Here is a 13674-nt window from a genome sequence, read left to right as displayed (position 1 = left end):
CTTCTTATCCTAAGGGCTAGTCAATGTTTCCATTTTATAAATTAAAAAGGCGAGGGAGGAAACAAGATTCCTGGTGACAACTGCTTCAGTTCCTGGTGAAATGGGGGTACAGAGCCCTCTGGTTTACTTCTTTTTTAAAAAAAAAATTTTAAATTTATTTATTCCCTTTTGTTGCCCTTGTTGTTTTATTGTTGTAGTTATTCTTGTTGTCGTCATTACTGTTGGGTAGGACAGAGAGAAATGGAGAGAGGAGGAGAAGACAGAGAGGGGAAGAGAAAGATAGACACCTGCAGACCTGCTCCACTGCCTGTGAAGCAACTCCCCTGCAGGTGGGAAGCCGGGGGCTCGAACCGGGGTCCTTACACCAGTCCTTGCGCTTTGTGCCACATGCACTTAACCTGCTGCACTACTGCCCAACTCCCTCTGGTTTACTTCTTTCTCATTTACCCTTCTGGGAATATAGACTAAAATTCTTTTTGCACGCAGAAGATGAGAATTCTGGCTTCTGTAATTGCTTCTCCACTGGACATGGACACTGGCAGGTCGATTCACACCCCCAGCCTGTTTCTTTCTATCTTTCCCTAGTGGGGTAGGGTTCTAGACAGATGAGGCCCCAGGACCCATTGGTGAGGTCATCTGCCCTGCAACTTGGTGACTAAATCACAGATGGAAAGCTGGGCAAAATGTTTCATAAACAGGAACCATAAAGTAGGAATAGAACATATGAAAGTAGGAATATTGAGGTAGAAAGAAGTTAGGAGGCTATTTTATGAATGTTCGTTATCAGCCTATGTCTTAGTAATCTTTGCTTTAGCTTGATAGTTAACTTGATAGTTTAGCTTGATAGCTTGATAGGGGTGGACTAGAAATATTGCCTGGGGAGATGGTATCAGAACTGAGAGTAGAATAGGAAGCAAAATTAGGGCAGAGAGCTGCTTGTAGACTTGAAGAAAATATATAAATGCAGTTAACTGTCAAACTTATTTTTAACGTATACTTAATTTGAATTACATGATAAGAATATGTGCTCATAAACGTGACATAGGCTGTCACATGTCAGACTTAGAAGGTGAGGGGTCTTGACTTTGTTAAATGACAGTTCAATTTAGTTTTTATAAAGAGTAGAAACTTCTGTCTCTAAAACTCCAATTTAGGTAAATTTATGACGTGATTTCCTTCTTAAATAATGTTTCTTTCAAACCATTTATCTTTGTAAAAGTTGTAAGAGTGTTTCCGAGTAAAGATCACTCAAGCATATTTTGTCCTTTCCAAAGGATACCCAGTTCTGAATCTGCTGCCTATCATTACCATTGTGGGTGATGTCTTAGCCTAATCTTGACATTTTCCTCCCAAATCTTTCCATAAAATGTAGACCTACTCCCACTGGCATCTGAGGGCAGACTGGAATAGCCCTCTGGCTAACTACATGAAGGAGGTTGCCTTTCAAAGAACCCTGTTTAAAGAACTTTTTTTTTTTTGCCGTATATGAGACAATTATTTTTTATCACTGTCACTTGACTGTCCCATATTGAATTGTATTTTCAGGAAATACAGAAAGCTTCAGGAGCTTTGTAGAAAGCATGATGGAAAGATATCTTCGTGGAAATAAGGAATGTGTAGGATACATTTCTTTGAAGATAAGCAGCAAATTTAGCTCAAAATGAAGATGAAAACTGACCATCTGGGTACTTTCTACTTGATAGAGAAAGAAAGTGCTCTGACTGATCTAAATATGGTTTATTCCCTGGTATGACATGAGAAAAGGAGAGAGAACGAAAGTGAGGATGAGGGAAGGGGGGAAGATATGAGAGGGGAAACCTTGGAGGGCTGGTAGAACTCATTAGTCAAATCATTCAGGAAGAGGTGCAGTGGGATGAGTAGTCTTTTTGCAGGTGGTTCTCAAACTTCATAGGTATCAAAATGCTCTGGATGGCATCAAAACATATTGCTAGGCCCTTTCACAGCCTTCTTTTGACATCTTAGTTTTTTGTTTGTTTGTTTTTGCCTCCAGGGTTACTGCTGGGGCTTGGTGCCTGCGCCACAAATCCACTGCTCCTGGAAGCTATTTTGTTTCCCTTTTGTTGCCCTTGTTATTTTATTGTTGTTTTGGTTATTATTGTTGTTATTGATGTCATTGTTGGATAGAATAGAGAGAAATGGAGAGAAAGGAGGGGAAGACAAAGAAGGGGAGAGAAAGACAGACACCTGCAGACATGCTTTACTGCCTGTGAAATGACTCCCTTGCAGGTGGGGAGCCAGGGGCTCAAACTTAGATTCTTGCACTGATTCTTGCTTGGGTCCTTTGCACTTAACCTGCTGCACTATCACCCAACCCTCAACATCTTCATTTTTATGTTTAATATAATCATTAATCATAGACTATTTGCCTGTTTGTGATTATTTAGATATTGTTACCAATGCCCTTATCCTTCATAGCTAGCCTGTGCATCTCAGGTCTATAGTGTATCAGGTGAAAACAAGGTGTAAACAGAATAGACTATTGTTGGAGAATAGGCCCACTGTCCTGGAAAGTCCAGGCCATTGTTTCCATGAGGTCCAAGCAGGTTGACCCCCAGTTCTCCAATTCAGGTTGAGACAAGGGCAAGTTCTCCTGGTCTCTGGAATTTATGACGCTGGACCCCCAGACCCAGGTGCCTTTCTACACATGCCACCTCCCCCCCTTTTAATTAAAAGCCATGGATTATTGTGTTACCTGTAAAACCTCCAGCAAACATCCTGATTGCTCAGCTGTCTTCCTTTTCCTCTCTCCTGTTGCTCTAAAATGCCTGCAATTTACCTCTAGAAAAATGAACATTGCAAAGCTTATGATCAAACAGTCTGTTGGTCAAAATGTAACTATGAATTGTGTTGCTCTGTGTTTGGGTTAATGGGTACCCCAAACCTTCACCCTGAGTTATGGCCTATATTTACCTGCTTTTCCTTTTAAACGAATTGCCTCACTGAGGCTTTCCCAGGACTTACTGCTTGTCTTCCCACGCACTTCGCCCTCCACATGCTGAGCTTCCCTGGGACTCCCAGGGAGCCACTTTTACTCTCTCCTCATCTGGCCAGGGGAGAGGGGGACCCAGAGTGAGGCCCCAGACTACGAAAGTTACCACAGGAAGAAAATAGAAGCAATTAATTTTTTGCTTTTGTCTGAAGGTTTTGCTTATAGTTTGATGAAATTTCAGTGAAATATTATTTTACAAATTGAGTTTTCTGAAATATCCTATATAGCCTACATTTTAAATGATGGAAATGAAATTATTATTGGAAAATTCAGACTAAGGTCAAAGTGATTTTGGTAGTTGACTAATTGTCATTGAATGAAACTTTATGACTCTTGTTGGCTAAGAAGACTAACAAGAATGGTATTTCACAAATTAACAATTTAACAATAATGGCTTTCCTTATTAATTTAATTTCAGTGATTTTCCTATTGGGATACAGATTGTTAAAATGGCATTGATGAACCATAAAATGCAAATAACTGTCACCTGATAATTACATGTTAGAACTGAGTACAGGGAAAAAATAGACCTTGAGTGATTGAGGGAATTACAATAAATTGTCTTTTCCAAACCATTGGGGGAGAAAGTTAGCCCACTTAAGAGCTGGACTTGATTCAACTCAATAAATCTTGACAAAGAGCAGTCTTTACTTAAAGATAAGAAGTATCCTTTTTACAGATAAGTTTTGGAGTATATATTGAGCCTTAAGTTCTGGCATCTTTGAGGTGTTATGAAAACAGAATACTCAGAATATGTGTGCACTCATGCACATATAAAAAATAAATGTTTGCTGGAAGGATCATACTGGAATGATGAAGGCAAGGTACAGATTTCTGACTCTGATGTTATTATTTTCGATTTCATGGAAGCAAAGGGCCCGGGTTATAATGAACATGCCATGACATGATCTGTCATTGTGGGGAGATGGAGAAACCACTGTCAATTCATATTGTTAAAATGAGTTCTAAGTCACACTTCTAACCCTTCATGTTTTTTTTTTTCAGCGTCTTGTGGAGGCTGCAGAGGAAGCACACTTGAAACATGAATTTGATGCCGACTTACAGGTAATTGACTATAGTTCTAATTAAATTCTGTGTTTCCTGCCAAGGGAAAAACTTTAGATATACCAGGAGTACCAACTTCCAGTGGTTAGGAGAGAAAAACTTTTGAGAGGATGGTACAGAGTTTAAATGAATTTCTTGACAATGCTGTATAGTGTTTCTCAACCATTTTCCAACATGATAATTACAATGAGTGGTAACACACACATATTAAAACATATCAGATGTCTATGAACTCATCCCCAACTTGGGGGAAGCTAATTAGTCATATGATGTTAATCAACCTACTTTGTATTGGTAAATTGATTAGATAGTAGGATATATTTGAATCTTATTTCCTTGAGATCTTTAAGTGACTGAAAATAAGGTTGTAGTGGATTTAACTGTTAATATACTTAATTAAATCATTCCTACATGTGATATTTGACCACCTACTTACTAAATTTCTTGTCGTGGTACATCTGGGCTGCATTAGGAGGGTTATTAATGTTTATATAGACACAAAGTAAAAATTAGTAACATAAATTAATAAACTTAGAAGTTTCTTTGAGTCTCTCTAGAAGGTTTTTTTTTGTTGTTATTGTTCTGTGTTGTCATGTTGAAGTATGTGTTTTCCTTTACTGCTATGAAAACAGAAGAGAGTCTTATTTAGAAGTCTGAACTTTGTGGGAGATAGATAGATAAATTAAAAATCTAACCAGATTTTACAACATAGATGGACCCATAGGGTATTATTATGCTAAGCAAAACTAGGTGGTTTTGACTGCTTGCTTGCTGTTTTTGCCACAAGAGTTATTAGTTGAGGCTTTGCATCTGTGTGTTCAGCCACTCCTGATGGACTCCTTTCTTTTGAGGTTTTTTTTTTTTAAGATAGCAGGTGAAATACATAAAGACAACAAAAGATTGAGGAGAGAGAGAAACAAGAGAGACACTGCAGCACTGCTCCATCTATCATGAATCTTTCCTTACTACCACATGTTCCCATGCATGTAGTGACCAGAGGCTCAAGCCCTGGTCCTTGCAAATGGCAATGTGCCTTCTCTACCTGGTGAGCCTTCTCCTGGCCCCCAGGAGGGAAGAAAAGTTAAATGGAGACAGATCAGCATTGTATGGTTTCACACTTAAATAAGTAAAGAATTCAAGAAAAGGAATGAAACAAAACAAAGTCCTTAGGCTGTTAGAACAAAATAGTAGTTACCAGAATGGAAGAGGAAGGAAGTGAATAAACTCTTTAAAAAAGGGATCAGCTATGTGATGATAAGTGGAAACTAGACTTAGGATACTGAATATAATGTAGTATATGCTAATGAAGAATTACAAGCTGTTTACCTGAGCTGTATACCTAAAACCTAATATTACAAACATATGTTACTTGAGTAGAAAAGTCATGGTCTAGAAAGACAAGGAAAGAAACACTGAAGACTTGTTCCAGGCTAAGCATTAAAGACATATAACAGTTAAATGAAATGTATGTTTCCTTCTCCCTCTCTACCTCCCCCCTCTCCCCTCAAATTGTCTCTGTCCTATTAAAATAAATTAAAAAGTATTTCATTAAAATGTGGAATGCTGAATTGACTAACTTAGGAGGATGAAGTTGTACTGATGCAAAGATTTCGATCCATTGGTCCAACAGAAAGGATTTAGATTTCAGGAGACTTGTGAAATTTGTGGAATGTCAGGATTGTTTTTATGAAGTCTAATGTTTATAGCTCATTTTCTATTTTATTATTTTTTCCTAATTTTATCACTTCACACTTAATTTTATGCATTGTCTATTCAAGGTAGGTAGACAAAGGAGGGAATGATTTAATTGATGGGGGGATTATTGATTCCTTAGCAAATCAGGATCATGCTGTTGTTTAACTCTAGGGTAGCTGTACATCTGAGGCTTCTGCTATCTCCCCAAAATGTTCTGACTTCCTCCTTAATGTGGAAACCTCTCAATAAAACCCTAGTGTCACACAACTGGTTCCCTTATCCATGGTTGTGCTGTAAACATGAATGGATATATCTTTATTATCTCCCTCCAAGAAGAAGAGGAGGAAGAGAAGAAGAAGGAGGAGGACGAAGAAGAAGAAGAAGAGCAAGAGGAAGAAGGAGAAAGAGAAGAAGGAGGGGAAGGAGGAAAGCAAGAGGAAGAGGAAGAAGAAGAAGAAGAGGAAGAAGAAGAAGAAGAGGAAGAAGAAGAAGGAGGAGGAGGAAAGGGAGAGGGAGAAGGAGAAGAAGGAAGATGAAGGGAAAGAACAGGAGGAGGAGGAAGGGGAAGAAGAGTAAGCAGTGGTGGTGGTGGAGGAGGAAGGGGTGGCAGAGGAGGAGGGAAAAGAAGAGTCAAAAAGAAGGTGGAAAAGAGTCTCTGGAGTGGAAGCATTTCTGTTCTCTTGAAATATAATAAGGGAGTATATCTCAGCCCTTGCTCCCCAGTCATCTGCTCTCCATTAGTACAGGAGAAATCACGGGAGCCACAGATGTGGCCTGAACAAAAGAATAACTGGTGGAGTCATCAGTGAAGCAGGGCTGAACCTCTGACCTGGGTGACATCCTCTCTAGCTCAGAGTCAACCTTAAGTGCCTTTGTGGAAGTCCCTGAGTGAGGGCTTTGAGAAAATATAAGTGCGCCAAAGAATGTATATCTGTTTCAGTGAAGATCTTGGAGCTGTGAATCTTTCTGTTCTCAAGTGCAAGTCTGTTAACAGCCTGGGTATCTACCACTGTACTACCACTGTAGGTCCGAACACTGGCTCTTGAGTTTATTGTCATGAAGGGGCCATTAAAGCTGATCAATTGTTAATCTGAGTTCTGATGACCTCTGGGCCACCCCTGCCGATGGATCATTGTTAGAAAAAAAATTTAAACTACCATCTGCTTATTGTGAAATAATGCCAAGGTGATTGCTGTGCTTACAACACAGAAAGAGGAGAGAGTCTAGAGACTCTGAGTTCCTTAAAGAGGTGTTTGTACTACCATGCTCAAGGACCCAGGTTCAAGCCCCTGGACCCCACTTGCTGGAGGAAAGTTTCATGAGCAATGAAACAGGTCTCTCCTTTCTCTCTCTCTCTCTCCCTCTCTCTCTCAACATTTCTCTATCCTATCAAAATAAATAAAATATTTAAAAAAACATTTTGGGAGTCGGGCTGTAGCGCAGCGGGTTAAGCGCAGGTGGCGCAAAGCACAAGGACCAGCATAAGGATCCTGGTTCGAACCCCGGCTCCCCACCTGCAGGGGAGTCGCTTCACAGGCGGTGAAGCAGGTCTGCAGGTGTCTATCTTTCTCTCCTCCTCTCTGTCTTCCCCTCCTCTCTCCATTTCTCTCTGTCCTATCCAACAACGACAACAACAATAATAACTACAACAATAAAACAACAAGGGCAACAAAAGGGAATAAATAAATAAAGTAAATATTAAAAAAAAAAAAAAACATTTTAAAAAGAAGGAAAAGTGCTTTGGGAAACTCTCTTAAATGTGAAGCTTCCATTTACAGAGCCTGAATCTCAGTGGCTCTGTCCTTCTAACATTGGGATCTTTGCATTAACTGCACCACCACTAATGTGCTTTAAATGAAGACTTCAATAGTAAGGTCATCCAGAGTTACCAAAGAAATTCACACCTCTTTTATTATCAAATAGTACTCCCCATGTAATTCATCACTTAAAGTTTTTCTAGAAATCTAGCTTTTCCTCTATGTACATATGGCCTTCATATATTGGCTGTCTTGTCTATCGGGTTACTTATGCCACAGCCCATCATTACTTTTAAATAGTTATATATATGGGCTGGAGAGATATTCACTGGGTAGAGCATGTGTCTTGTCATGCATGCAGCTCAGGAGTGTACCAAAGGGGAGATGCTACATATCTAGGAGAAGCTCCACTGCTGTGGTATTTTTCCCTCTCTATATCTTTCTCTGTCTCTCTGAGTGAAAATGTTGGCCCAGCTGTGGTGAAATCATGCATACAAGAGACCCCAGTTCTGAAAAAAGTATATATGTATGCTATATAACACACACACACACACGCGCACACACACACACACACACACACACACACACCATTAAGAATGGCCTTTGAAAGGTAGAATGTGTGACACATTCAATAGCACCACACCCACCATAGATACCAGAGCTGACTGATACTTGATAACAGGAAAAATATGTGTGGACATTGTTGTCAGCTCAGCCTCCCTGGTTTCTCCTCCTGTATGGTGGCTTCTAGATTGTTCTCTCTTTCTTTGGCTCTTTATTTTTTTATCCCCCCCCCCCAATTAGGGCAGTTTTAAGTTATAATGTAGGGCTCTACCTAGTTAAAATGGGATCGTCGTTTTGTTAATTTTCCTTTGCATAAACACATTTTTTAATGTAGGACATTTGAGGTTGATAATTATAATGAAAATAGTTTGATAAAGCTTGTGTCTTCATTCCCAGATGTCCTTATTTTCATGTTTTCTGCCATTATTCAGATAGCAATACCTTATATAAGAGGAGGAAGGTATAGCAATACCTTATATAAGAGGAAAAGAGCAGGGCTGCTCTTTTCCATGTTAGTGTGTTCCTTCTAGCCAGCGGAAAAGTCTGTATTGGGAAGGAGCATAAAGGATGGGCTTAGTGAAAGTGCATCATGAGTCCAGATATTATTCAGATAGCAATACCTTATATAAGAGGAGGAATTGGGGCTGTACCTGGCCCCAATTATCCTGGTCATTGATTAGTTTCTAGGAAATTTTATCTACCCCTGTAGTATAACTCAGAGATGAAACCTTCCCTCACATGTTTGTTTTTTCTGTGCATTTTTCCCCACCGGCAGTGCAAAAGGAGAAAAAAAAGTCCCTTTGACAGTTTACTAAAAACCTGCTTATCTTTGAACCGCAAACATATTTTCTTTGAAAGCTGTTTCAAGAAAGTGCCAATTGTACAGAGCTAGTACATAGCAGGAAAAAAAATAACACACTGTAGTTTTGAATTGTGCATCCTGCAGAAGCCTTTTCCATTACAAAGTTTGTGATGATAATTTCCCTTTGTTGTTTTGTAAGTAATAGGAAAAAAAAAAAAAAGGCCTGGTGACATTCTGAGGAAGACCAAAATGTGAGAGAGAAAAGAGTGTCCTGAATGTCCCTTCTGCACATCACCAAGCACAGACACCTGTCTCACCCATCCAGTGGCCTATTTCAAAGACAAGGAGAGGGGCTTGGGGTGGAAGGGACCAGAAGATGGATAGTTTCTGAGACAGTTGGCTTATGATATTTTCTGAAGCAGCTTCTTTTGCCTTCTCTTTACCTGCTGCAATTGGGTGTGGGGTGGGGGGAGTTTGTGTTGAAGGAGACCCAAAGTAGGGAGATAAGGAGAAGAGTGACTTAGCATCTGCTTTAGAGCATCTGCCTCCATTCACCAGGAGAACTACTTTCTCAGAAGGAACTAGAAAGGGCAGTAGAGCAGGGCTGCTCTTTTCCATGTCAGTGTGTTCCTTCTAGCCAGCGGAAAACTCTGTATTGGGAAGGAGCATAAAGGATGGGCTTAGTGAAAGTGCATCATGAGTCCAGGAGGTGACATGCTTCTAGTGCTTTCCATGTGTCCCTGTCAGGCCCTCACCCCTCCTTTTTTGCATGGACAGATAAGGTGCCCAGTTCCTTGCTAGTGGAAGAGAGGAGAGTTAGAACTGGTGTCTTTCATGGAGGTAACTACAGTTTTTATGCAGGAAGCAACAAAGATAAGGGTCACAAGCATGGGAAAAATAAATGAAAAGGAAAATTTCACACTTTTTGTATTAAAACAGCTTTCCCCTACTTTGTTGATATGACTTATGAAAGCACACCTGTTTTTTTCTTCCTTGTTTTCAGCTTGGTAGGGTGTCATGATCTGGTTCAGTTCGTGAGAACATTGTGACTTCTCATAAGACCTCCTTTAGAATTCCAGCTTGATGTTAATCAGCTGTTTGTGAGGGTCAGGTATCTCACAATGCTGACTACAAATTTCTTGAGAGTGGAAGAAGGTACAATGGGTAGAGTCTCAGCCTTAGCCAACAGAGAGGTTTAACCTAGAGGGCTCGTAATTTGGGCTCTAACAGACTGATATGCTCTAAATTCTGCTGGATTTCTTTGCTCATCTTTGAAATGGCACACTTATATTATGAAGAATATATGTGGCACACCTGGTTTTTGAGCATACATGTGATATATGTAGAATATATATGTATATACATATGCACATACATACACACATGTATATTCATTCTCCACAATACTTCTCAGCTTTGGCATATGGTGGTGCTCAAGATGATGAGCCTGGATCTCTGGAGCCTCAGATATGAAAGTCTTTTGCAGAACCATTTTGCTATAGATAATTTGTAAGATCTCAGCCACCTGTAGTTATTACTGACCTCCTGAGCATAAGGCCCTGTGCTGTAGAGAGAGCTTTCTGCTCTGCAGGTGCTGCCGTTGTTCTCAGAGAGTTTATGACCTAATGGAGTAATAGATGTTAAAGTTGCAATGATGTAAAAGATTCTAAAATTTTATCATGATCTCACCTGAACCAGGGATGCTTCACAAGCAGTGAAGCAGGTCTACAAATAGATGTCTTTCTCTTTCTATCCCCTTTCCCCTCTTAATTTCTTTCTGCTCTATCAAATAGAATGGGGGGTTAGCCACCGGAAGTAGTAGATTTCTAGTGCTGGCACTGAGTTCCAGCGATAATCCTGGAGGGGGAAAAATTTATCATGATTAAGTTGCCAGAAAGAAAGACATTAAGTATTATCATACTATAGAAACTCCTCAATGAGGGAAGTTCAAGGTACTGTGAAACAAATCTCAAAGAATGAATCTGGCCATGTGGAAGTTCCAGGATGACAGCTAGAAGTAATCTCCCCAAGAGAATCCTTGCTATCTTTATTTTCCATACTGCAAGGTTATAATTGAGTTTTATAAGAACTTTACATTTTTAAAAAATATATTTCTTTATTGGATAGAGGCAGAGAAATCAATAGAGAAGAGGAGAGAGAGAGAGAAAGAGAGAGAGAATATCTTGCAGAAGCTTACTCTTCTGCAGGTGGGGACCAACAGGGCCTTGAACCTGGGCCCTTGTGCAATGTAGAATGTGTGTTTGACCAGGTACCACCACCTGACCCTGATATAATTGTTTTTATCTGCTGTCTATGTAATGTTTCCTAACTTGGTACACAGGTTTGAGCCCCTAGTATTTTAAAAGGGAATCCTAAGAAATTTGATGAAAACGTTGGTATTGTAGTACCCCCCCCCCCAACCACCACCATGAAAAAAATCAGCCTGGAGCAGTAAGGCTTTGCAAATGACACAAACAAACTTACAAGTACAGTTCAGTTCAGCATTCTACTACCCTTTTGGCAGTTCCACTATTTGACTTCTATATGTGTTCTAAACAGCATGGTAAAATGTTTTATTTTATTTGATCATATTACTCTTTAATCAGTTGTGCTCTAAAATTTACATAAGAAAGAGCTCAGGAGATAGCATAATAGTTTTGCAGAAAAGACTTTTATGCCTGAGGCACCAGAAATATCAGGTTCAATCCCCAGCACAAAAAGCCAGAGCTGAGCAATATATATATATAAATAAAATATAATGTAATATATATAATATATATAACATAAGCATTATGTAATATATATATCACATAAGCTGCATATACCAGCTGTGGTGCTCTTTGTTTTCTCCTCTGCTTGAATTTCTCTTCAGCTCATAGAATTTCTTTTGCACTGCAGGTCTGGGTGCAACAGCTTAGCTTTTATTTATCTAAAAATATCTTTATATCACTCTTTTTTTTCATTTATTTTTTTCCCTTTTGTTTCCCTTGTTTTATTGTTGTTGTAGTTATTATTATTGTTGTTGTTGATGTCACCACTGTTGGATAGGAGAGAGAAAAATGGAGAGAGAAGGGGAAGACAGAGAGGGGGAGAGACAGACAGACACCTGCAGACCTGCTTCACCGCCTGTGAAGCGACTCCCCTGCAGGTGGGGAGCCGGGGGTTCGAACCGTAATCCTTACGCCGGTCCTTGTGCTTTGCGCCACCTGCGCTTAACCCGCTGCGCTACCACCCGACTCCCTTTATATCACTCTTATTTGTGATGGATAATTTGCTTGGATATGGAATTTTTACCTAACAATTCCTTCTTTTTTTTCTTTCAGCACTTTGAAGATATAAAACCATTCTTTCCTGATCTTTTTGTCAGCCATCATTTTTATCTTTGTTCCATTTTATACAGTGAGTCATTTTTCTCTACTGCTTTCAGGTTTTTCCACCTTATCTTTGATTTTCAGTACACTGCATACTGTGATAAGTTAAGAGTACTACTAGATATGCTTTCCTTTGTTACATATGCTGTTTGGAGTTCACTGAGATTCTTGAATATTCTCACCATATTTGAAAAATCTTAATATTTCTTTAAAAATTTGCTTTCCTCATTCTCTTTATATTTCCCTTTTTGATTTGTTATTTCTATGTTAGATTGCTTAAAGTTATACTCAGCATGATTTTATTAGCATGTTTGCTAATATTCTTTGTTCTAGTAATTGGTTCCCAAGTTCATGAACCGTTTCTTCTGTAGTCTCTGATATGCCTGTTCAATTTAGTGACTATTTTTAGTACATATATTTCTCTTATTGTTCTAGAGTTTTCATTAAATCTCTTTTTGTAGTTTCTGTTTCCTTCTGAAATTCCCTATCTATCCTCTGATTATGTTTATTAGTTTTCAGAAATCTAGACTATATCTACCATAACTTTCAGATTATTTCTCTGCTAGGTCTGGCAACTGCACAAATCATTTCTGTTTCTGTTGACTGCATTATTTTTTATTTGAAGTCACATTTTCCTTGTCACATGTCTTGTACCTTTTTATTTTAAGTGTTGAAAACTATGTTTATATCTTTGACTGATTTCCATAATTTTTCTCCCTATACCTTGTCCCATTCTTATGATTCCTATTTTTATGAGAAAGAGAGACAAAGACAGAAACTACAGGAAAGAGACTAAACACCACTCCACCATCCATGGAATCCCCCCCAGGTCCTATCCATGGTGTCCTCATTGCAGTAGTAGGAGTCAAACCCAGTTTCTCATGCACATCAGGCCTGTGCTCTTCTAAATGGACTGCCTCCTTGCTCCGAATTATGAATGCCTTTTAAATTCAGTTTTATTGCCTCCAATTACACAATGAGAGTGTGGTCTTTACAACATCAGCTAGTTTGTTTTCAAAGGGAACATTTTGGGCACCAAAACCCTCTTGACATATCTGTCACCATGTTAGATAGTTATTGAATATCGATCAACATATTTAGAGTTTTACTTACTTATTATTTATGTATTTCCTTTTGTTGCCCTTGTTTTATTGTTGTAGTTATTATTGTTGTCATCATTGTTGGATGGGACTGTTGGTATGCTTCTAGTTCTGCTTCTGGGATCCCTTCTGTTACATTGCTTGAAGTTGTGGTCTATTTACATGGTCATTCTGTTACATTGGTTTGGTCTCACTCCCCCTGCCTCTGGGAGATTTTGGTTTAGTCCTTGCTAGTTCGGGCTTCTTCCTTCTCCCTGCCCCCATCCTTCATACTTCCTTGGTTCCTGTCTCTTCGACCAGAGGAGAAAAA

General features: G+C 39.2%; 1 protein-coding gene across 3 annotated transcripts in view; it reads left to right on the top strand.

Annotated features, from left to right (window-relative positions):
* CACNA2D3 (calcium voltage-gated channel auxiliary subunit alpha2delta 3) overlaps positions 1–13674 on the top strand; it is a 1089122-nt gene that overhangs the window by 319688 nt on the left and 755760 nt on the right. For all 3 annotated transcript variants that reach the window (XM_060203105.1, XM_060203104.1, XM_060203106.1), the window contains exon 4: positions 4016–4075. In XM_060203105.1, coding sequence (XP_060059088.1) covers positions 4016–4075 — 60 coding nt within the window. The remainder of the gene's footprint in view (positions 1–4015; positions 4076–13674) is intronic.

Source organism: Erinaceus europaeus, chromosome 12 (assembly GCF_950295315.1).
Source record: "Erinaceus europaeus chromosome 12, mEriEur2.1, whole genome shotgun sequence".
NCBI classification, from domain to species: domain Eukaryota; kingdom Metazoa; phylum Chordata; class Mammalia; order Eulipotyphla; family Erinaceidae; genus Erinaceus; species Erinaceus europaeus.
Note: the sequence above shows the minus strand (reverse complement) of the source record. Positions and strands in the feature narration are given on the sequence as shown.